Source organism: Balaenoptera borealis (genome assembly GCF_965194805.1).
Source record: "Balaenoptera borealis genome assembly, chromosome: 3".
NCBI lineage: Eukaryota > Metazoa > Chordata > Mammalia > Artiodactyla > Balaenopteridae > Balaenoptera > Balaenoptera borealis.
The window spans coordinates 35,707,710-35,733,538 of record NC_138866.1 but is presented as its reverse complement, the minus strand read 5'-3'; the positions used below and the strand labels follow the sequence as shown (position 1 = coordinate 35,733,538).

General features: G+C 37.1%; 1 protein-coding gene and 1 long non-coding RNA gene across 8 annotated transcripts in view; one reads left to right on the top strand and one right to left on the bottom strand.

Moving 5' to 3' along the window:
* LOC309626235 overlaps window positions 1-25,829 on the bottom strand; it is a 1,141,377-nt gene that overhangs the window by 150,859 nt on the left and 964,689 nt on the right. The window lies entirely within an intron of this gene.
* Window positions 1-25,829, top strand: part of FUT8 (fucosyltransferase 8) — a 322,308-nt gene that overhangs the window by 192,770 nt on the left and 103,709 nt on the right. For 6 of the 7 annotated variants that reach the window (XM_082386590.1, XM_082386586.1, XM_082386588.1 and 3 more), the window contains 2 exons: window positions 19,554-19,669; window positions 19,786-19,948. In XM_082386590.1, coding sequence (XP_082242716.1) covers window positions 19,554-19,669; window positions 19,786-19,948 — 279 coding nt within the window. Of the gene's footprint in view, window positions 1-19,553; window positions 19,670-19,785; window positions 19,949-20,633; window positions 20,736-25,829 lie in introns of all 7 variants that reach the window. The other variant, XM_082386591.1, reaches the window with a different exon arrangement.

Genomic DNA, 25,829 nt, shown 5'->3' with positions numbered 1-25,829 from the left:
AACCTTTGAACATAAGAACTTAATTTTTGCCTGAGCCCAGTTTCCCACCTTATAAATGTGTAATAAGCAAAAACAGAACCAGTCATCAGCAAAAACAGAAAAAAATATGTTTTCAGAATATGGTGTCCACTCTATATCAGGAATATAAATAAGATAATCATTTTTCTGAAAAGTTGGAGGAGGAGAGGAGAAAAGAGAACAACCTAAACTCATTGAGAATTACTTGTGTTTTTCTCCTCCTTTCCACACATACTTTTAAGTGGTTCAACTCTACCTTTTCTTGAAGCGTTTCTTAAAAATCGAAGGTATATTTGAAAGGAGACAAAAGTACTCTTTGGGAAATGTATTTTCAAAAAATTAATTTTATTTATTTTAATATATTCTTAGTTTGATATGAGTATTTTCTGAGATGTTCTAAATTTTTACTCACGCTAGGAAATGGCTGGTATAGGGTTATAAGCAAGCTATTCAAGTTTGGGCCTGTGTCATATAAAGGCCTTACCACTGTGTTACAGGAAGCATCTGCTTAGAAGAATTTGAGACTACGTTCCTGGGCCAGACATCCAGAGATACTCTGTGCTTTGCAAGGTTTTGTTGTAAGGGTTCTGCTTCACGTTTTGAACTAGTAATTGCAGTGTTATCATTTTATCCTTTGAACCTTGCAAATCTAAAAGATTTGCAGTAGTGTGAACTGGCAGACCATCCAGGTATTTCCATTTCTTAATAAAGTCATTCACTGCTTTCTTAATTTGTAAGAAGAGCTTTCCAATAATAGTTGTTTGTTTGTTTGTTTGTTTTTCTGTTTTTTGTGGGGTTTTTTGCTGCGTCGGGTCTTAGTTGCAGCAGGCGGGCTCTTTGTTGTGGCGCAAGGGCTCCAGAGCGCATGGGCTCTGTAGTCTGCGGCAGGCGGGCTCTCTAGTTGAGGTGCGAGGGCTCAGCAGTTGCGGCGTGCAGGCCCAGCTGCCCCACGGCATGTGGGATCTTAGTTCCCCTACCAGGGATCAAACCCGCATCCCCCACACTGCAAGGCAGACTCCCAACCACTGGACTACCGGGAAGCCCTGCAATAATAGTTTATTTTAAGGGGTCTACTTGGTACATAAGCTCTGCAGAAATTCAGTAATCTGCTGTAAATCCAATGCCCAGAAGATATTCTCACCAGACTCTTGCCCTTTTGAGAATATGAAGAAAATTAGCTCTTACTATTGAGAAATGTTGTTGAAATGTAGAAATTTCTCCAAAACCCAATAAGTGTTAAAAGTGGAATAGCTTGATAATATTTCAACCCAGAAAACCGAGAAAAATATGCTTAAATTTCCTGCTACAACCTGTATCTTGGGCATTTTCTTCCTTTAAAGGTATTCATTTCTTAATGCAAAGCATGAGTTTAAAAAAAAGTGTGTCAATTAGATTTTTGACAAAGTAATTGGATTTTCCATTTACTCATATTTCAGTTTTACGAATGCTTTATTTTTCACTTCTCTCTGATCTTTAGCTGACTACTTGACAAGAGCTTTGTTTTTTTTCCTTGTCTTTCCCACCTCATTCTTCTTTTTCCCCTTGGCTATGGTAGCCAGTGGTTTGTTTGTTAGTTCATTTATTCAAAAGCGTTTATGAAGCAACTACTGTGTGTCAGAGAATGTGTTAGGTGCTAGATATACAACAGTGCCCTCACAGATTTAATGTAGCAGAGAGGAGAGACAAGGACTTGCATCAAATAAGTGGTTATAAAAACAACCTAAATCACCATCAGTAGGGAAAGGGTTAAATAGATTATGATGTCTCCATGAAGTGAATATTTTGTAGCTATTAATAAATAGGTATATACATTACATTTCTAGAAAAGTGCATAAGACACTGTCAACAGTGTTTGCCTCTATTGAGGGTCCATGGGGACTGGACTTATTCATTGTATACAATGTTGTACCTTAAGAAAGAAATAAACCTCTAGGGACTTCCCTGGTGGTCCAGCAGTTAAGACTCCACGCTCCCAGTGCAGGGGGCCTGGGTTTGATACCTGGTCGGGGAACTAAGATCCCATATACCACAACTACTAAGCCCATGCGCCGCAACTACTGAGCCCATGCGCCGCAACTACTGAGCCCGCACGCCACAACTCCTGAGCCCGCATGCCACAACAAACCCACACGCCACAACAAGAGCCCGCATGCCGCAGCGAAGACCCAGCACAGCCACAATAAATAAATAAATAATAAAAAATTAAAACAAAAAAACAAGAACCTCTGTATAAAAAAAAAAACAAAACTCTATTCATGTATTTTCAGTGAAACTCTAAGTAAATAAAATTTAAAGAAAATCAGCAGTACACTGAATATGCAAATAAATAAGCAATTACATTAACAGGGGTGCTGTTGTCACATTTGAAGTGAGCAAGGACAACTGTCACTCTAGATTGTTCTGTTTTTGGCTGCTGGATGATGAAAGAATGGTCTGGTTTGCACTTTCTATTTCACTTGTCAAAATAAACATGGTCACAGGTTTCCTTGGAGAATTGAGCCTGAGACCTATTTTGTGTTGATATCATAGTACCTTAGAGCTGAATTTCAATACAGATTTTCCCATGTGATTATTCTGTTAAAACTGATGTTGTTGCTTGACCCTTCTACTCCTTCTTGGGTTCCATTTCGAATTTTTACACGCTAGCTAAAATGAATAAGTATAACCACAAGAAGCAGTTCATTTGCATAAAATGATATTTTCTCTTGATAGGTCTCTTCCATCTGTCTAATTTGACAAAGCTCTTGGCAAAGCTTGACACTTGAATAAATGTAATTACTTTTTGTGCTTTTGCTGGGAATATTTTAGTTCCATGAGTGGCCACTTAAAATTCTAACTGAAAAAAAAAACAAAGAATGAGCATCTCTGAGTTACTGAGTGTAATGCCAATTTTCAGCCAGTTTAGTTAATATTTATAAATGGTCCAAATTTATGGTAGTCTTAGTAGTTTATTGGCAGGATGCCAATAATATACAGTCTCTTTATAGATTGCTTTTTAAAAAAATTGTTTTTATTGGGTGAAATGATCTTAGCTGTTCTAGTCCTCTATAGTAATGACTAAAAGTTTAGGTAGATGATGAACAGCCATGTTGATTAATCTCTTCTAAATAAAAGATATTTTACTTGATTTTTTTTTTTTTTTTAAGATATTCTCATGTCTATTTATTTTTATTTATTTATTTATGGCTGTGTTGGGTCTTCGCTTCTGTGCGAGGGCCCTCTCTAGTTGCGGCAAGCGGGGGCCACTCTTCATCGCGGTGCGCGGGCCTCTCACTATCGCGGCCTCTCCCGTTGCGGAGCACAGGCTCCAGACGCGCAAGCTCAGCAACCGTGGCTCACGGGCCCAGCCGCTCTGCGGCATGTGGGATCTGCCCAGACCAGGGCTCGAACCCGTGTCCCCTGCATTGGCAGGCAGGCTCTCAACCACTGCGCCACCAGGGAAGCCCCTACTTGATATTTTTATAGCAATATTCTTCTTTTACTTTTAAAAAATTTAATTATATATATAATATAGTATAGTTGATTTACAAAATTGTGTTAGTTTCAAGTATACAGCAAAGAGATTTAGTTTTATACATGTGTGTATATATATATATATATATATATACACACACACACATATTTACATATATATATTCTTTTTCAGATTCTTTTACATTATATGTTACTACAAGATATTGAATACAGTTCCTTGTGCTATACAGTAGGTCCTTGTTGTTTATCTATTTTATATATAGTAGTATGTATATGTTAATCCCAACCTCCCAATTTATCTCCCCCTCCCCCTCCCCCACACCTTCCCTTTGGGAACCATAAGTTTGTTTTCTATGTCTGTGAGTCTATTTCTGTTTCGTAAATAAGTTCATTTATATAATGTTTTTAGATTCCATGTATATGTGATATCATATATTTGTCTTTTTCTGTCTGATTACTTCTGTCTGACTTACTTCACTTAATATGAGAATCTCTAGGTCCATCCATGTTGCTGCAAATGGCATTATTTCATTCTTTTTATGGGTGAGTAATATTCCCTTGTATATATGTACCACATCTTCTTTATCTGTTCATCTGTCAGTGGACATTTAGGTTGCTTCCATGACCTGGCTATTGTAAATAGTGCTGCAATGAACATTGGGGTGCACGTGTCTTTTTGAATTATGGTTTTCTCTGGGTATATGCCCAGTAGTGGGATTGCTGGGTCATATGGTAATTCTATTTTTAGTTTTTTAAGGAACCTCCATACTATTCTCCATAGTGGCTGTATCAATTTACATTCCCACCGACAGTGCAAGAGGATTCCCTTTTCTCCACACCCTCCAGCATTTATTATTTGTAGACACTTGTGGCCATTCTGACCTGTGTGAGGTGATACCTCATTGTAGTTTTGATTTGCAGTTCTCTAATAATTAGTTGTGATGAGTATCTTTTCATTTGCCTGTTGGCCATCTGCAAGCCAATGAGAGGGGCCTCAGAAGAAACCAGGCCTGTCAACACCTTGACTTTGGATTTTTAGCCTTCATAACTATGGAAATATAATTTTATTTTGTTTAAGCTACCAGCTTGCGGTATTTTGTTATGGCAACCCTAACAAACTAATACAGCATATGAGAGTTCCAATTTCTCTATATCTTCACCAACATTCAATGTCTTTTTTTTTTTAATATTTGTTTATTTTATTTATTTATCTATTTATTTTTTAATTTTTATTTTTGACTGCATCAAGTCTTAGTTGCGGCATGCGGGGTCTTTGTTGAGGCGTGTGGGATCTTTTTGTTGGGGCATGGGCTCTTCGCTGTGGCCCGGACTTCTCGCTAGTTGTGGCGTGTGGGTTTTTTTCTCTCTCTAGTTGTGGCGCATGGGCTCCAGGGTGTGTGGGCTCTGTAGTTTGTGGCACGCAGGCTCTCTCGTTGAGGCGCATGAGCTCAGTAGTTGTGGCATGCAGGCTTAGTTGCCCCACAGCATGTGGGATCTTAGTTTCCTGAACAGGGATTGAACCCATGTCCCCCACATTGGAAGGCAGATTCTTTAACACTGGGCCACCAGGGAAGTCCCCTATGTCTTACTTTTAATTATTATCATTCTAATAGCTAAGAAATGGTATCTATCTCTGTTTTAATTTGAATATCCTGGCAACTAAAATTTTAAAGTTGATCACTTCTCAGGATTATTAATCATTAAAGTTCTCATCTGTGAATTGCTAGTTCATATATTTTGTACATTTTTCTATTAGATTGTCTTTTTCTTATAGATTTGAAGGAGTTCTTTATGTAATCTAGGTAATAATTTAGATACTTTCCATTATCCTCTCTCCATTGGTGAGTTGCCTATAAACTTTATTGCATACAAATTCCTGTTCCTATTTAAGGCAGTTAGATTTATCAACCTCTCTTTTTATAGTTTGGGCTTTTAAAATCTTGTTTAAGAAATTCACCTCTTTTCCAAGGTCATGAAGAATATAAAATTTCTTCTAAAATTTAAAATTTTTGATTGTCTGATTATTTAATTTTCACATTTGCCAAGAAGGAAGCCAGGTGTCTAAGCAAGCACTTATTGACTACTTTATCTTTCTCTAATAATTTAGAATGATACCTCCATCATATATTTTGGGATCTGTTTCTGGGTGCTTTATTCTTTGATTCCATTAATTTATCTGACCTTATGCCAGTACCACACTAATGTTATGTTTAGTTATCTGATTGGGCAAATCCTCCCTCCTGCTTATTATTTTGCAAATTTTCTAGTCTATTTGAGGATTTTGGTCTTTCATTTGAATCTTAGGATCACCTTGTCATTCAATTAAAAAATCCTTTTGTAAGAATTATATCCAGTCAATTTGGGGAATTAATTCTTGGGGTTAATTCTTCAGAAAATGTATGATTTTTCTCATACAAATCTTGTTATTTGTTTAGATTTACTCCTTAGTACTTTATCATTTTGTTATTGCTATTTTAAATGATTTTTTAAAAAGGTACGTTTTGTAATTTGTGGTTCTTGTTGTTTAGGAACGTTAAACTAATTTTTATATATCTTAATACTGTATCTAGAAATTTCCCTGAACTCTTAATGCAATTAGTTTGTGGATTATATTGGATTTTCTACAGTAAAGACCATATCATATGTGAATAACAATAGTTGTTTCTTCCTTTCCTTTGTTTGTAAGTCTTACTTTCTCTTACTGCCTTGGCTAAGACTTCCAGCACAGTGGTGAACAGAGCAGTGATGGCAGACATTTCTTCTGTTGTTCTTAACTTTAAAAGGAATACTTCTAATTATTTGATCCATGGAATGTGATTTTTACTAGGAATTTTTTGCTATATACTCCTTATCAACTAGGTATTCTTGGGATAAAGTCTAGTCATCATGTATTTTTTTAAAACATTGCTATCTTTATTAATATATCACTTAGGATTTTTTTTTAAAGATATGGAAATTTATTATTTATTTTTTATTTATTTATGGCTGTGTTGGGTCTTCGTTTCTCTGCGAGGGCTTTCTCTAGTTGTGGCAAGCGGGGGCCATTCTTCATCGCGGTGCGCGGGCCTCTCACTATCACGGCCTCTCTTGTTGCGGAGCACAGGCTCCAGATGCGCAGGCTCAGTAATTGTGGCACATGGGCTCAGTTGCTCCGCGGCATGTGGGATCTTCCCAGACCAGGGCTCGAACCCCTGTCCCCTGCATTGGCAGGCAGATTCTCAACCACTGCGCCACCAGGGAAGCCCCTCACTTAGGATTTTAAAAATACGTTTTTAATTGAATTGGCCTTTAATTTTCCTTTTCTTGACCTTTACACTATTTTTCTATCAGTCTTATACTAATTTCAGGAATGGAATTTTGGAACTTCATCTCTTTATATTCCCTAGGAAAAAATTCAGATAGCTGTCTTATGAGCATTTGTGAAACTCATGTATAAAAATGCCTGATCCTAGAGTTTTTTAAATTAAATAGGTTTTTGATTACTGATTCAATTTCTGTTTCTTCTTGAATCTATTTTGGTAATTCAATTGCCTCTGAAGTTATTTATTTTTTCCATATTTTAAAATTAAGTGCCTGAAAATATTCATAGTATTTTGTGATGAGTTTTAAAATTCTTTACCTGTGCTTTTGATTCTCTTTTGATTCCTAATATTGTTTATTTGTGCCTAGGTTATTTTTCTTAAATTAATATCTTTACTGTTCCAACATTCATGGCAAAATCATTGAAAGTATTGATATTTAAGAAAGGCAACCTGTTTTAAATGAACTATTAAATATATTTCTGATGACAAAAGTTTAATTTCTCTGAGAGAGCTGTATAATCACTACACTTAGGCTACAAATTCACTGTTTTTTCATATTCTGGCTGCAAAGCAGGAATTTACTGGTTTTCATATTTTTGAACAGATCTGCTGAATTCCCTGAAGAGTGGGGCTTATGTTTGTGTATTAGAAGGGCAACTTCATATTTGAATGAAGATTTTCTTGAAATGTCTTTTTCAGGAGAATTTGATAATTTTTAAAATGTACATCATGTCAGAAAAACTGAACATGTAGTCATTTTTAATAGGGAATGAGGATTATCTACAAGAAACCCTGTTTCATATTCCATGACATTAAATATAAGCAATGAACCAGGCCAGCCACACAGTATATACTTTTCTTGCATTTCCCTGATGACTAATGATGTTTAACATCTTTTAATGTGCTTATTTGCTATTCTTTTTTTTTTTTTTTTGTATGTGGAGTATCTATTCAAATCTCTTTGTCCATTTTTGTTTTTAGTTTTGTTTTTGTTTTGCTTGGGTTGTGTTCTGATGATTGGATCCTTTATATAGTTTAGACACAAATCCTTTAACAGATATAGGATTTGCAGATATTTTCTTCTAGTCTTTGTCATGTCTTTCCATTGTCTTAAGAGTGTCTTTCTTTTATGTATCATGCTTTTGGTGTCATATGTAAGAAAACTTTGCCTAACTGATGATCATAAAGGTATATTTCTTGTTTTCTTCCAGAAGTTTTATTGTTGTAAAAGCTATCCTTTCTCCACTGAATTACCTTTGTGACTTTGTAAAAATCAGTTTTACATATATGTATGGTTCCTATTCCTGGACTCTATTTTGTTTCATTGATCTCTTTGTTTATCTTTATGCCAGTAGCTCACTGTCTTGATTATTGTAACTTTACTGTAGGTCTTGATATCAGATGATGTTAGTCTTTCAGTTTTCTTAGTCTTTTTCAGATTTGTTTTGACTGCTTTAGGTGTTTGCATTTCCATATGAATTTTTGAATTGGCCTGTCAATTTCTAAGCAAAGTTTATAATTTTCAGTTTGCAGGTTTTATACTCTTTTACTGAGTCATATTTAATTTTTCATGGTTTTTATGCTATGGTTAGGTAATAATGTGTTTTGACATGTCAGTTTCCCATTGTTTTTTCCTAGAATGTAGAAATACATTGAATTTTATATGTTGATTTTGTATTCTGCAGGCTTTTAAAACTCCATCAGATTTTCTACTTGGGGACTTACAAGCTTCATGAATTTAGATGTTCAGATCACTCACCAGAGTTGGGAATTATTTTTAAAATAAGCCTTCAGCTCCTTTCTCCTTTTCTTTTCCTTCTAGGGCTTCAATAATCATAGAATGTTTTGCTTGTGGAATTTCATAAATTCCCTTAGTCTTTCTTCACTCTTTTTCTTTCTGTTTTCTTTTTGCTCCTCTGACTGGATAATTTCAAATGAGCTGTATTCAGGTTCACTAATTCTTTCTTCTCCTTGGTCAGGTCTGCTATTGAAGCTTTTTGTTGAATTCTTTAGTTTAGTCATTGTATTTTTCAGGTCTAGGATTCCTGTTGTTTCTGTTTCTGTTTTGTTATGGTTTCTATTTGTTTGTTGAATTTACAATTTTGTTACATGCATTGTTTTCCTAATTTTTATTGGCTGCGTATCTATGTTTTCTCATAGTTCTCTGAATTTCTTTAAGAGGGCCATTCTAAATTCTTCGTTAAACAGTTGATAGATCTCCATTTCCTTAGGTATAGTTATTGTAGCTTTATTAGTTTCCTTTGATCGTGTTATGTTTACCTGATTCCTCATGATCCTTCTATCCTTGTGTGGATATCTGCTCCTTTGAGAAAGTGATCTCTTTTACAGCCTTTACGGATTTTCTTCAGCAGGGAAAGGCCTTTACCAGTCAGCTCAGCTTGGGGTTCTGGGTGGGCAGCTGGTAGCAGCCTTGGACAAGGCATGCTCACTCTCAGGGTCTCTAGTTGGATGGGACTACTGCACGTGCTCTGAGGTTGGGGAGCCAGAGGGCTGTCATTTTTCTGAATTTGGGTAGGCCTCATGGCTGGGCTTCACATTCAAACAGAACTGCTGGCTGGGATCTGTGTTCAGGCAGGGGTATTTGCTGGGCTCTGCAGTCACCTGCTCAGGCAGGGTTTCAGGCCATGTTCTCTGGCCTGGTGTTCAGGGAGTGCTGCTGGTTGCATTCTGGGAATGGGCAGGGCCGCACGCTGGGCTCCACATTCATCCATGGTTGGGTAGAGCCTCAAGCTGTGCCCCCCTGGTTTGATGTTGCCATTGGCTGGACTCTACATTCAGTCAAAGCCATACACAGGACTTTGTGATCAGATGGGAACTCAGGCCATACTCCTTGATCAGATTGGGACCACAGGCTCTGCCCCAGAATTGGGTGGGCCTGCAGGCTGGGTTTTGCAATTGAGAAGGCAACTGGCTGTGCTCCACTGTTTGACAAAGTCTCTTGCTGGGCTTCTTGGCCAGGTAGGACTGCCAGCTATATCTCACTGTTGGGTGGGGCTAGAGGCTATGCTCCATGGTTTCTGGGCTCACTGGTTGGGTGGAGCCACAGGCTATGCTTTGTGATTAGGTGAGGTGGCTGGCTGGGCATTCAACCTGGGTGAGTCTGCAGGCTATGCTTAGCAACTGGGTGGGCTGTAGGCTATGCTGTGCTGCTGTACAGCACTGTAGGCTGGGCTCCACATAGTCAGTACCAGAGGCCAGGCTTCAAAGTTGCTGAGGGTCACTGTTTGGGCTTCCTCAGTCAGACAGAACCAGTGGTCATGCTCTGCAGTTGGGCAAGGCTGCTGGCTTGGCTCTCTGCCTGAACAGGCTTGTAGAATGGACTCTAGAGCTGACCAGGGTCTCTGGCTGAGCAACCTGGTGAGGCTGGAGACTATGTTCAACAGTATGCTTCTGGCTTGGCTCCCTGTTTGAGCAAGCCTGTAGAATGGGCTCTGTGTCTGCCTTAAATCCCTGGCCAGACTTCCTGGTCAGGTTGGCTGTAGGCTAGGCTTGGCAGTTGGGTGGGGCTACCGACTTGCTTTCCTCCTAAGAAGGCTGTAGGATGTACTGCGTGGCTGCCCGCAACTGCCTGGCATCTTTGGCCGGTCTTCACTGTTGGGTGGGGTTGGAGGCTATGCTCAGCAGTTGGGTGTGACCAGTGACTTGCTTCCTTGCTTGGGTGGACTGTAGGATGTGCTGGGTGACTCTCAGGCCAGGCTTCCTGCTCAAGTGGGGTTGGAGGCTATGCCCAGCAGTTGGGTGGGGCCGCTGACTTGCTTCCCTGTATAGGGAGAGCACTAGAATTTGGTCCTCCACCAAGATAGCACTCTGGCTGGGGACCCAATAAGGCAGAAATGCCAACCAGATTCCCTGACCAGCTGGGGTCACGGGCTCAGCTCTGCAAATGGTCAGAGTCGCTGGTTGGGATCTCCGCTCAGGCCCGACCACTAGCAGGAATGAAGTCTGCCAGGATTCGCACACTCATTGCTGTGAGCCCCTTTCCCCTTCTCTATCTCTAACTGATTCCCGTGATAATCCCTGTGAGGCAGTGCTTAAGTGGGCCTCCTGTTGCCAAAAGCTCAGCTTCTCTGTACACTGGTGCCAAATCGAATCTCGGAGACAGAGTTTTGGATGAAGTAGAAAAGGATAGCTTTATCACTTTGCCAGGCACAGGGGGACACAGCAGGTTCCTGCTTTAAAAAACTATGTGGCCCAACTTGAAGAGGATACTGAGAAGTTATATAGTAATGGTTTAAAGAGGGCATGATCAGCGCGTGGACATTCTTCTGATGGGTTGGTGGTGAGGTAAGTAGGAGTCAGCATCATCAACCTTCAGGTTCCAGCTGGTCTAGGGTCTGCATGCTTGTGGACAGCATACCATTGTTAATCTTAACTTCTCCCACCTGGAGGGGGTTTCAGTATCTGCAAAACAGCTCAAAGACATTGTTTTGTGTATCCCTTGATAGGGAACCAGGACCTTGCCCCCAAGGTTGCACTGTTGTTTCTCTTGGCTGTCTGTTTATCCCTGGTCTTGTATCCCCTCCCATCCCTAGTTAACAACTGCCTGAATCTGCCTGTTGGAACTCAAGGAATGTCATGAAGGCTGATGAAGGCTATTGATTGTCATCAAAGAAATGGGGGGCACAGAAAAGCTTTGTGTCCAGGAGCTCCACAGGACCCTGCTCGGTATCACTCCCAGGAAGTATCTGGAATGCTGGGGAAGCTTCATGTCCTCTTGCGCTCCCCTTTTCCCACAGGAGAAACTTTAGGCCCAGGGGATCCCCTCAGTGCAGCATTGAACTGACCTTGGTGGGGGGGCTGTGGTCAAAGTGAAAACACTCCTCTTACCCTTCTCATGCTGTTTTTCTCAGATTTTGTGGTCAGAAGAGATGCTTCAGACTCACCCCTTTGTTCTGGGATCTTCAGAAAGGTATCTTGTCTATGGATAGTTGCTAGTTTCCCTTTCCCTGAAGGGGACTGAAGTCAGGAGCCACATATTTTGCCATCCATCTTCCTCCTGATTCCAGTTTTATTAAACCATTGTTTCATACGCTTTATCTGGGTTTTCAGTTGTTTCAGGCTTAATGGTAAATCTGACCTCTGTTACTTCGTCTTGGCCAGAAGACATTCTATATATCTTTTTGCACAGTGAATATAATAAAACATTCAATAACCTAAATATTCAGATAAAGAGACTGTTCTTGCAGATTGACTTTTTTCTTTATGGGGTTTGGAAAGAATAGTCCTTTCCAGTAGTCCTTATTCTGTACATTTTTTGCATTGACTTCTCTATTACTTTTCTTTACCTATAGTTTATCCACAGTTGGATTAGATTATTGCATCACTAATAATCTAATGAATTATTAGAAATCACTAATTCATTTCTATTTTATTAGAATTAGATTGGCTTTAGTACTTAATGGAACTCTGCTGAAAAGACCTTATGCTATTTCTTCATGCCTGTTTTCCCCTAACTTTATTCCATCAACGTATGAAGAAATGAGATGAAAAGGAGGACCTAGACATATCTTTCTATTGTCTGAAATTTTGTATCACTAAAGTATATTCCGGAAAAGGAAATGCTTATCCTATGGTATCTTGCTGCTAAAATATTGAATAAATTACAAGGTGTGGTACTTTTATTTTGTTTGAAATTATTTCCTAAAACCCAGCCATCTAATTCAGAAAGTAAGAGCCAAGTTCTACAAACTATATATGAGGAAATGCCTCATTTATGAATGTATACATATTTGTGCTCATAAATTGGGTAATTATGCACCTAACAACTCTCTTCATTTTATCATTATTCTGTTGTTTGTATACAAATGAAGGCTTTTTTACTTCAAATTCTGTAGCCTGGAAAACTCATGCTTAGAGGATGGCTATCTTTCCTGCTTCCATTCAGTGTTAGTGCATACAAGTTCATGTGAAATTATAGAATACCTTATTTACTCTGATATAACTGTAACAGGAGCTTCTTTACTAAACATGCATTCTGAAGTGGTCAAGTAATTAACAGTTAGTTTGGCTTCATCTGTTATATAAAAATGCTAGAAAAGGTATTAAAAATTTCATGTCTTCTTTTTGAATTTTATTTTATTTTTTTATACAGCAGGTTCTTATTAGTCTGTTTTATACATATTAGTGTATATATGTCACTCCCAATCTCCCAGTTCATCCCACCACCACCACCACCACATCCTCCCACCCCCACCCTCACTTTCCCCCCTTGGGGTCCATACGTTTGTTCTCTACATCTGTGTCTCTATTTCTGCCTTGCAAACTGGTTCACCTGTACCATTTTTCGAGATTCCACATATATGTGTTAATATATGATATTTGTTTTTCTCTTTCTGACTTACTCTGTATGACAGTCTCTAGGTCCATCCATGTCTCTACAAATGACCGAATTTCGTTCCTTGTTATAGCTGAGTAATATTCCATCGTATACATGTACCACATCTTCTTTATCCATTCGTCTGTCGATGGGTATTTAGGTTGCTTCCGTGACCTGGCTATTGTAAATAGTGCTGCATTGAACATTGGGGTCCATGTATCTTTTTGAATTTATGGTTTTATCTGGGTATATGCCCAGTAGTGGGACTGCTGGGTCATATGGAAATTCTATTTTTAGTTTTTTGCGGAATGTCCATACTGTTCTCCGTAGTGGCCGTATCAACTTACATGCCAACGAACGGTGCAAGAAGGTTCCCTCTTCTCCAGCCGCTCCAGCATTTGTTGTTTGTAGATTTTCTGATGATGCTCATTCTAACCAGTATGAGGTGATACCTCATTGTAGTTTTGATTTGCATTTCTCTAATAATTGGTGATGTTGAGCAGCTTTTCATGTGCCTCTTGGCCATCTGTGTGTCTTCTTTGGAGAAATGTCTGTTTAGGTCTCCTGCCCATTTTTTGATTGGGTTGTTTCTTTTTTGATATTGAGCTGCATGAGCTGCTTGTATATTTTGGAGATTAATCCTTTGTCCGTGGATTCATTTGCATATATTATCTCCCATTCTGAGGGTTGTCTTTTTGTCTTGTTTATAGTTTCCGTTGCTGTGCAAAAGCTTTGAAGTTTCATTAGGTCCCATTTGTTTATTTTTGTTTTTATTTCCATTAGTCTAGGAGGTGGGTCAAAAAAGATCTTGCTGTGATTTATGTCAAAGAATGTTCTTCCTATGTTTTGCTCTAAGAGTTTTAGAGTATCTGGTCTTACATTTAGGTCTTTAATCCATTTTGAGTTTATTTTTGTGTATGGTGTTAGGGAGTGTTCTAATTTCATTCTTTTACAGGTAGCTGTCCGGTTTTCCCAGGACCACTTATTGAGGAGACTGTCTTTTCTCCATTGTATATCCTTGCCTCCTTTGTCATAGATTAGTTGACCATAGGTGCGTGGGTTTATCTCTGGGCTTTCTATCCTGTTCCATTGATCTATATTTCTGTCTTTGTGCCAGTACCATATTGTCTTGATTACTGTGGCTTTGTAGGGTAGTCTGAAGTCAGGGAGTCTGATTCCTCCAGCTCCGTTTTTTTCCCTCAAGATTGCTTTGGCTATTCAGGGTCTTTTGTGTCTCCATACAAATATTAAGATCTTTTTTTTCTAGTTCTGTAAAAAATGCCATTGATAATTTGATAGGGATTGCATTGAATCTATAGATTGCTTTGGGTAGTATAGTCATTTTCACAATATTGATTCTTCCAATCCAAGAATATGGTATGTATCTCCATCTGTTTGTGTCATCGTTGATTTCTTTCATCAGTATCTTATAGTTTTCTGAGTACAGGTCTTTTACCTCCTTAGGTAGGTTTACTCCTAGGTATTTTATTCTTTTTGTTGCAATGGTGAATGGGATTGTTTCCTTAATTTCTCTTTCTGATCTTTTGTTCTTAGTGTATAGGAATGCAAGAGATTTCTGTGCATTAATTTTGTATCCTGTAACTTTACCAAATTCATTGATGAGCTCTAGTAGTTTTCTGGTGGTATCTTTAGGATTATCTATGTATAAGTATCATGTCATCTGCAAACAGTGACGGTTTTACTTCTTTTCCAATTTGTATTCCATTTATTTCTTTTTCTTCTCTGACTGCTGTGGCTAGGACTTCCAAAACTATGTTGAATAATAGTGGCGAGAGTGGACATCCTTGTCTTGTTCTTGATCTTAGAGGAAATGCTTTCAGTTTTTCACCATTGAGAATGGTGTTTGCTGTGGGTTTGTCGTATATGGCCTTTATGATGTTGAGGTAGGTTCCCTCTATGCCCACTTCCTGGAGGGTTTTTATCATAAATGTGTGTGGAATTTTATCAAAAGCTTTTTCTGCATCTATTCAGATGATCATATTGTTTTCATTCTTTAATTTGTTAACATGGTGTATCACATTGATTGATTTGCGTATCTTGAGGAATCCTTGCATCCCTCGGATAAATCTCACTTGATCGTGGTGTATGACCCTTTTAATGTGTTGTTGGATTCTGTTTGCTAGTATTTTGTTGAGGATTTTTGCATCTATATTCATCAGTGATATTGTTCTCTAATTTTCTTTTTTGTAATATCCCTGTCTGGTTTTGGTATCAGGGTGATGGTGGCCTCGTAGAATGAGTTTGGGAGTGTTCCTTCCTCTGCAATATTTTGGAAGAGTTTGAGAAGGATGGGTGTTAGCTCTTCTCTAAATGTTTGATAGTATTCACCTGTGAAGCCATCTGGTCCTGGACTTTTGTTTGTTGGAAGATTTTTAATCACAGTTTCTATTTCATTACTTGTGATTGGTCTGTTCATATTTTCTATTTCTTCCTGGTTCAGTTTTGGAAAGTTATACCTTTCTAAGAATTTGTCCATTTCTTCCAGGTTGTCCATTTTCATGACTACCATTTTCAAGGTTGTCTTTGGCATAGAGTTGCTTGTAGTAGTCTCTTATGATCTTTTGTTTTTCTGCAGTGTCTGTTGTAACGTCTCCATTTTCATTTCTAATTTTATTGATTTGAGTCCTCTCCCTCTTTTTCTTGATGAGTCTAGCGGTTTTTCAATTTTGTTTATCTTCTTAAAGAACCAGCTTTTAGTGTTATTGATCTTTGCTATTGTTTTCTTCATTTATATTTCATTTATTTCTCCTCTGATCTTTATGATTTCTTTCCTTCTACTAACTTCGGGTTTTGTTTGTTCTTCTTTCTCTAGCTCCTTTAGGTGTAAGATTAGATTGTTTATTAGAGATTTTTATTGTTTCTTGAGGTAGCATTGTATTGCTATAGACTTCCCTCTTAGAACTGCTTTTACTGCATCCCACAGGTTTTGGATTGTTGTGTTTTTGTTGTCATTTGTCTCTAGGTATTTTTTGATTTTCTCTTTGATTCCTTCCGTGATCTCTTGGTTATTTAGTAACGTATTCTTTAGCCTCCACGTGTTTGTGTTTTTTATGTTTTTTCCCCTGTAATTGATTTCTAATCTCATAGCGTTGTGGTCAGAAAAGATGCTTGATGTGATTTCAGGTTTCTTAACTCTACTGAGGCTTGAATTGTGACCCACGATGTGATCTTTCCTGAAGAGTGTTCCATGTGCATTTGAGAAGAAAGTGTAATCCGCTGTTTTCGGATAGAATGTCCTGTAAATATCAATGCAATGTATTTGGTCTGTTGTGTCATTTAAAGCTTGTGCTTCCTTATTAATTTTCTGTCTGGTTGATCTTCCATTGGTGTAAGTGAGGTGTTAAAGTCCCCCACTATTACGGTGTTACTGTCTATTTCCTCTTTTATAGCTGTTAGCATTTGCCTTATGTATTGAGGTGCTCCTATGTTGGGTGCATATATATTTATAATTGTTATATCTTCTTCTTGGATTGATTCCCTTGATCATTATGTAGTGTCCTTCCTTGTCTCTTCTAACATTCTTTATTTAAAGTCTGTTTTATCTGATATGAGTATTGCCACTCCAGCTTTCTTTTGATTTCCATTTGCATGGAATATCTTGTTCCATCCCCTCACTTTCAGTCTGTATGTGTCCCTAGGTCTGAAGTGGGTCTCTTGTAGACAGCATATATACAGGTCTTGTTTTTGTATCCATTCAGCAAATCTGTGTCTTTTGGTTAGAGCATTGAATCCATTCACATTTAAGGTAATTATCGATATATATGTTCCTATTACCATTTTCTTAATTGTTTTGGATTTCTTTTTGTAGGTCCTTTTCTTCTCTTGTGTTTCCCACTTAGAGAAGTTCCTTTAGCATTTGCTTCAGAGCTGGTTTGGTGGTGCTGAATTCTCTTAGCTCTTGCTTGTCTGTAAAGCTTTTGATTTCTCCATCGAATCTGAATGAGATCCTTGCTAGGTAGATTAATCTTGGTTGTAGATTCTTCCCTTTCATCACTTTTAATATATTGTGCCACTCCCTTCTGGCTTTTAGAGTTTCTGCTGAGAAATCAGCTCTTAACCTTATGGGAGTTCCCTTTTATGTTATTTGTCATTTTTCCCTTGTTGCTTTTAATAATATTTCTTTGTCTTTAATTTTTGTCAATTTGATTACTATGTGTCTCAGCATGTTTCTCCTTGGGTTTATCCTGCCTGGGACTCTCTGCGCTTCCTGGACTTGGGTGGCTATTTCCTTTCCCATGTTAGGGAAGTTTTCGTCTATAATCTCTTCAAATATTTTCTCAGGTCCTTTTCCACTCTCTTCTCCTTTTGGGACCCCTATAATACGAATGTTTGTTTGTTTAGTATTGTCCCAGAGGTCTCTTAGGCTGTCTTCATTTCTTTTCATTCGTTTTTCTTTATTCTGGTCCATGGCAGTGAATTCTACCATTCTGTCTTCCAGGTCACTCATCCGTTCTTCTGCTTCAGTTATTCTGCTATTGATTCCCTCTACTGTATTTTTCATTTCAGTTATTGTATTTTTCATCTCTGTTTGTTGGTTCTTTAATTCTTCTAGGTGTTTGTTCTTTAATTCTTCTAGGTCTTCGTTAAACATTTCTTGCATCTTCTCGATCTTTGCCTCCATTCTTTTTCAGAGGTCCTGGATCTTCTTCCCTATCACTATTCTGAATTCTTTTTCTGGAAGGTTGCCTATCTCCACTTCATTTAATTGTTTTCCTGGGGTTTTATCTTGTTCCTTCATTGGGTACATATCCCTCTGCCTTTTTATTTTGTCTGTCTTTCTGGGAATGTGGTTTTCGTTCCACAGTCTGCAGGATTGTAGTTCTTCTTGCTTCTGCTGTCTGCCCTCTTCGTATTAGATTTCTCCTCAGGTTGATAGCTAAGTTTAAGTTGTGCCAAGTATAATTTAGAAATTGTTTCCCAAAAATGATTGTGATGGTAAGAATAGATATCCCAGGCATTTTGATATTACAGCTCATCTGTAGAATGACTGACCCCAGATACAATAGTCCTGTTAAGCTTTATTGACAGACACTGTGCTTCGTACTTTAAGAGGCAGTTTCTCATTTAAATAGATTTTGGAAGAAAAATCAGCCATTATTTAATCTTCTTAATATTTTTTCAAAAGTATATATGTATATGTATGTATGTATGTAAATATATGTATACGTATTAGTTTCCTATTGCTGCTGTAACACATACAATAAACTCTGTGGCTTAAAACAGAATAAATGGAAATTTATTCTATTACAGTTTGGGAGGGCAGACATCTGAAATAAGTTTCACTGGGCCAAAACCAAGGTGTCAGTGAGGCCACATTCACTAGAGAAGCTCTAGGGGAGAATCTGTTTCTTTGCCTTTTCCAGCTTCTAAAGATGCCTTCCTTGCATTTTTAAAGCTCATGACCCCTTCCTCCATCTTCAAAACTAATTAACCACATCACCTTCTCCTCTTTTGTAATAAAATTTCCTTCTACTCCCCTCTTATAAGAACACTGTGGTTACAATTATGGCCCACCTGGGTAATCCAGGGCTGTCTCCCTATCTCAGGGTCCTTAACTTAATCACACATATAAGGATTCTTTTGTTACCTAAGGTAGCATTACAGGTTACAGGATTAGGATGTGGATATCTTTTATGGCCATAATGGTGTACAGAATACTTCCAAAAGTCACATAAAAACAAAATATGTTAGAAACAAGTACAGTTTGGAAAGAAGCTGTACAGGTTGATAATATAAGCAAGAGATCCTGGAGTTCCTCTGCTATATTCCAACATTTTGTATTATTGACTGATATTTTTCATTCTTGACGTAAACAGAACATTAATCTTCAGGCGTTTTTTCTGGTATACTTCATCTTCTATTCTTGTCTTTCCCTTCTTTATAAAACCCATGCTTAGTAATCTAAGGTCATGAGTTCATGAATCGGAACACAGATTTATATCTGATATTATAATTAATTTAGAAATAATTTGCATTTGATATTTGAACATAGACACAGGTTCAGTTATGTGCTTTCTTACTCCTTTTAAGCCTTTTTGTCACCCTCTCCTTCAACTTTGTTATTCTCAGCACTAATGAAGAATTGATCACTTTGCCACTGATGGTGTTATTCTAAGTTGTATGATGAAAGTTTTTAGGAGAGAGTTCTAAAGGTTCCTTAATTCCTAGAAGATCATACATCTATGAGCTAGATTATTTTTTTCTGTGTTTGTTCAGTTTCATTCCAGTGTTTACATCTTACCCTATAGCTTTGGAGAGAAAATTTCATTTGGTACTTCTAATATATGATATGGTCCAGTGACTTCTAGAGTTACCAATAAATAATGTTTTTGCAAAGTAAATATGTATTTTGTTGCATAATTTATAAGCTAAATGTTTACATTTTCTTCCTTGAACTACAGAATAGCAGAAGGCCCCATTGATCAGGGCCCAGCTTCAGGAAGGGTTCGTGCTTTAGAAGAGCAGCTTGTGAAGGCCAAAGAACAGATTGAAAATTATAAGAAACAAACTAGAAATGGTAGGTAATGATACATTGTTTTTCCTCTTCAATATATTGACATTAGCACAAATAATTGAAAATTTCCTTTCATCAAAATGTTGGAAATGCTGATGCTCTCTATTCTTTGACTGCAGGTCTAGGGAAGGATCATGAAATCCTAAGGAGGAGGATTGAAAATGGAGCTAAAGAGCTCTGGTTTTTTCTACAAAGTGAGTTGAAGAAATTAAAGAATTTAGAAGGAAATGAACTCCAAAGACATGCAGATGAATTTCTGTCAGATTTGGGACATCATGAAAGGTACTACATTTACATTTCTTTTGGGGTTTAGTAAAGATTATAATCTAAGAATGGGAAATGGGAACTTTTGTTAATTTCCCTGCTGAATGGTAAATGATACCTACCATGTTTAGAAGCAGTAGAGTACCTGAGGGCTCAGTGGACAATAATTGCCAAATGTAGTTCATCAGCAGAAAATATTATTTTAAATGAATTTCTAGAAATCTTTATACCCTAAATAAACTCAGAAGATAGTGGTGTCAGCCAACAATGCATTAAAATATCTTCTTTAAACTTCCTTATTATACAACCAATATTTGAAGTGATGTGTACAGTTTTACATTACAGTACATTCATTGGAACTCATACTAAGGCTGCCAGTTATGTTTCTAACTGAAGCATTGAAAACTTTAAAATAGCAACTTTTTAGGGTTTCTAGTGAAAGAGTAATAAGTTTTTGATAAAAAGGAGCATTCTGTTAATTGCTCTTCCATTTAGTTGCTAGAAAGAAGAACCTGAAATCTGCCTAGTTAAATTTGTTTCTCTTGTTTGCACATTTCTGAAAATATGGAGTTTATCCTCCATAGGAAAGGACACATTTCGGTGCCGGTGTGTTCATGCAGAACAAAATGTATCTGAGAATCATTATAGATATGTAAAACCTGTCCTTAGGCCTATTATTTATGCAAGTCTGTATTCCCAGTAGGATTCTGATGGCAATTACTATCTCATTAGTGAACAATAGAAGAAAACTTGTTGTATTAACACAACCTACCACTGTGAAGAAGAAAAGAATTACCCACAACCAACAGATTCATATATATTAACATCAGCAGCAATATTGTAGTGATTTTGAAATATTGCTCTGCTGTTTTAAGTGAAATTACAAATAAAATCTGTCAGTTTATTGGAATCACTTTAGCATTAGTGAATGTACAGCAATAAGATAGCATAAATTTCAAGGGGCATTGACTTATTAGGCCACAGATTTGGCAGTCCCTTTGAAATTTTTAGCTTAGCTTGCAATCAAGCCATACTTAGACCACTAGACCAAATACTAATTCTGTCCTTAATGCTTCTCTACCCTAAGCTGATTCTAGGCACCAAAGTTATGTTATTTGGAACTGTGTGCTTGTGTGCTTTGCTTATTGCAGTTTTATAGGAAAGTGTAGATCTGAAGAGGATTTGAGTTGGGCAGACTATATGGTATTTAAAGGATAATTTTGGCTCTTGACTACTGATAGAATGTTCAGTTTTAAAGTTTGAGTGATTTAATTACTTGAGTATTTCATTGTTTGGTCTCTTCCAAATTAAAATAATTATTTATAAATTATTTTGTGCATATATTTTGTGACTATATGTAGAAATTGGAAAACATGTACAAATGAAAAATGTTGGGCCCTGAAAAGTTGATGTAAATCAATGTTAAGTTTTTTGTGAGTTGAATTCCGGTTTAAATACATTATGTTTCTTGACACTACCTTTTAGTAAATGTTAAATAATAATATTTCACTGAAAACAAAAAAGGAAAGGTACCCAAAATATCCAAGTCGATTTCTTTTGCTGTCTTAAGCAGAAATTATAATGAACTTGGGATACAACTTCGCAGGGTAGTAATTTAACTCCAGGCAGCCAGATTAGAAGGCAGTGATACAAATAATGAGCAAAGGACAACCAAACATTAGAGAAATAACCTTTAAAGTAATGAATGTACAAATAGAGAGGATTTGTATGTATGTAGAATATGCTGTCTTACTGGTAATTTCCAAGATAAGTGTAAGAATTAAAACTAAAACAGACTTTTGTTTGTCTCTGGTGATTTTTACAGTACACAAAATTCCCCATTTTCTTTTTACACTTGCCCAAATCATAGTGTACAAGTTGTCTCTGGACTGAAAGTCTGTATTCTCTGAAGAATCAGTTAGAGGTTGAGTCTGTCAATTTTCTAGTTCAGATTTCCCTTTGAATCACTCATCATTTTTTGGTTTAGTAGGACATCCGTTATAGAGAAGTAATTTATGGGCTTTTGTTTCTTCAGAAGAGGTTTCTTTCTATCTTAGAACTTTGTTCTGATAGAAACACTGATCCTCATTTTTTTCCTTTCTATATCAACTTTATTGTGGCATAATTTATTTACAGTAAAATATACATAATTTAGTCTGTAGTTCTGTGAGTTTTGACACATGCTCATAGTTTTGTAACCACCACTGCAATCCAGATGCAGAACACTGCTACCACCCCAAGAAAATTCCTTCTGCCTCTTTATTGTCAGCACCGCCCCACCCCCACACCAGTCCCTTGCAGTCACCCAATCTGTCTCCTGCCCCAATAATTTTACCTTTTCCAGAATTGTATGTAAATGCAATCACACTATGTAGTTTTTTGAGTGTGTTTTCTTTTACTTGGTATAATGCATTTGAGATTCACCCATGTTGTTTTGTGTATGGGGTAGTTCATTCCTTTTTATTGCTAAGTAATATTCCATCGTATGGACCTACCACAGTTAGTTTATCCATTCACCAGTAGAAGCACATTTGGGTTTTCCATTTTTTGGCGATTATGTATATATAAAGCTACTATAGATGTTAACATACACGTTTTTGTGGAAACATGTTTTCACTTCCTTTGGATTAACACGTAGGAGTGGGTTTGATGGGTCATGTATGGCAGTTCCTTAGGAACTGGGCCGCACAGCAGAAGGTGAGCAGTGGGCGAGCAAGCGAAGCTTCGTCTGCCTCTCCCCATCACTTGCATTACCGCCTGAACCCCCCTCCCCCTGACCCTGTCTGTGGACAAATTGTCTTCCATGAAACCGGTCCCTGGTGCCAAAAAAGTTGGGGACTGCTGATGTATGGAGTGAATGTTTAATTCTGTAAGGCATCGCCAAACTGTTTCCCAAAGGGTAGTATTATTTTGTATTCTCATCAGCAGTGTGTAAGATTTCCAGTTGCTCTGTATCCTTGTTGCACTTGGTATTGTCAATTGTTACATTTTCCTCCTACCATTCTAACAGGAGTGTAGTGGTATATCATTATGGTTTTAATTTGCAATTCCTTACTAATGATATTGAGCATCTTTTAAAGTACTTAATTGCCATCCATATATCATCCTTGGTAAAGTGTCTTTTCCAAATCACATGCTTAATTTTGGGGGAATTTTTTTTCTTTTTATTGAGCTATAAGCATTCTTCATTTATTCTGGATACAAGCCTTACTGGTGCATTTTAGAAAGCTCATTCTGAGAGCTGTGTGAAGGAAAGTCTGTTGTCAGGAAATGAGAAAGATTTTACAGAAGTCCAAATAAGTGATAATGAGCTTCTGGACCTGGGTAGTTGGTAGTAGGAGTAGAAAGGGATAAATGCATGCAAAATAGGAGCTGCAGGACTTGGTAACTGATCCAATGTAGGGAGATGGGGGGACTCAAAAGTAATTGAGGACTTGTATTTTCCTGGGAGGACAGCTTTCATAAATGGACATCATTGTTTCTTTTGTAGTAATTTGGCTTTTTTCGCTGACAAAGTGTAATCTCCTGAGGACTGGAACTCTAACTTCAGTTTCTTCTCTACCCTGCAGTACTAAGCACTCATTATTTAGTTAGCGTTCAGTAAGTTATGTCTTTTTTATTTGCTGGGGAGGCATGTATGTGCATTCTTTGATTATTTCACACTCTACTTTGTACCTCTTTGTAAAAACAAAATCCTGTTCCATTGAAAGATTTGTGAATATTATGCAACTAAAGAAAATTAAATAATTGAGGTAAAAATATTCTCCTGTAATTGAGAATCCCAAAAGGTATGAAGGGCAAGTTATAGGAGTAAAGTCATTTACCTCTGAATAAAACTGGAAACTCCAGTTAATTTTAACAGTGGGTTCTGCAAAACAGAGTATCTGTTAGAAGTCAAGGATATATAGGGAAGGAAATGGGCTGATAGGAAGCATGGTGGGACTGGAAGAAAACCTGACATAGAAGGATTTTTGTACTCAGTGCCCTTGACTTCATGTTTGATTAGCTTTGGAGGATTTAAGTGATTCCTGTATCTAAAAGTAGTCTTGAGACTTCAGTTATACATGAATCACTAAAAATAAAACTATCATAATGTTTCTGATTTGGAGTGTAATTCTGATTCTAAGCAATGAAGTATGGACTTTCTTTTAATTGAATGTGAATGATAAAAAATAGTGTTGCTTACCAAATACATCTAATCATTTGTTTACATTTTGTGGACTGTTTTCTCCGTAGTTTCTTAAATGCATCTAAAAATTTGTTAAAATTGAGGGAAAAAACCCCACGTCGCCTCATCATAAACTTATTAAGGTTGGTAGAGTCAGAGAACTGGTTTAGATCTTATGTCTTATTCCATGGTGCTACTCTCCTTGCAAGGAGAGGAGAAAGAGTAAAGTGAATTCGGAATATTATTTTCTTTTGATGACCCTGAGCTCTTGGAATCAATCTATCTACTTGCTTTACCGACAAAACTGGGACGTCAGTTCAATATTGAAAAGGAAAAAAAATGTATCCTTACTTTTTACACATCTTTCATACTCAGCTTTTATTGCCTCTTAGACCTTTATAGCTTAATGTGGTAAGTAAAATTGCACATCTTTCATCTTAATTCTTCAAAAGGTAATACACCATACTTAAAGTATATAAATCAGAAATCCTTTTATATATGTTTATTAGTGTATATTAGATTTCTTTTTATATGTGTGAACAATATGAATGGTTTATTGCACTGTTATTATGGAAGGTATATTTTAACTAAGTCAATTTTAGGAGCAGAACTCTTATTTATTTTCTAAATAAATTTCCTAGAACCCTAATATAAAAAACTAAATGTTGAGTAAATCACAAATATTGCTAATGTCCTCAATTGTTATACTAAGTAGAAAAATTTAGTTTCCAAACATTTTAACTTGTAAAGTCGTGGTCATAGATATTATTGAAGATATTTGAAATTCAATACTTATCATCTGATAAATAGAGGCATATCTCACAACAGCCTCTTCTCAACACATAGGTAAATTAGAAAGTAGGGAAGCCAAAATTGTTGAGAAATTTTGTGTGTCATTGTTGTTACTGTAGTGGTTTTCAAACTTCAGCAAGGCATCAAGAGCGCCTGGAGAGCTTCTTAAAACACAGGTTGCTAAATCCCATCCTCAGAGTTCCTGATTCAGTAGGTCTGAGTGAGGCCCGAGAATTTCCATTTCTAACACATTCGTAAGTGATGTTGAAGTTGCTGGTCTTTGAGAACTAAGGCTCTACAGAATCCCTGGTTCTCTTTATGCGTTCACCACTGATAGAGGTTGTCTAGGTTTCTTGGAAAAAATCACATTTCTCTATAGATTAGTGGACCTATCTGTAAACTGTGGGGAAAGACTCTTCTTTTGCTCCCCACTTGATGCTGTTCCTTTTAGTGAAGGGACCATGTTTCTTTTCTAGAATGTGGCTCCCACTGTTCATTACTCAAAATACCTGTCATTAATGCAGCTTGGATGCCAAATATCATACTTGATATGGGATTCAGCTCACCTGAGATTTTTAGCAAAATGCTATTGACCTGATTAGCCTATTACTTGAGAGCTAGTATGTAATAGAGCTTGATCCCTGCCTGCTGCTACAGTTGGGTGATCAACTGCTAGTTAATTAGTAATATTCTGTCTTTTAGAAGGATTTTTAAGAATTTAGAGGGGCTGATGGTATAATAAATAAATACAGAGTAGCATATTATTATTACCTGCTGTATTGAGCTCAAGCATTAGTATTATTTGATTTTTCAGTTGATGATTTCATTCTAATGATTGTATGTGACCATACTTCTTAGTAATACAGTCACATTTACCTGGTGCTTTTGATATCATTGATAATGAATTGACCCTGGCCTGTCTCTTTGAAATAGCAAGAG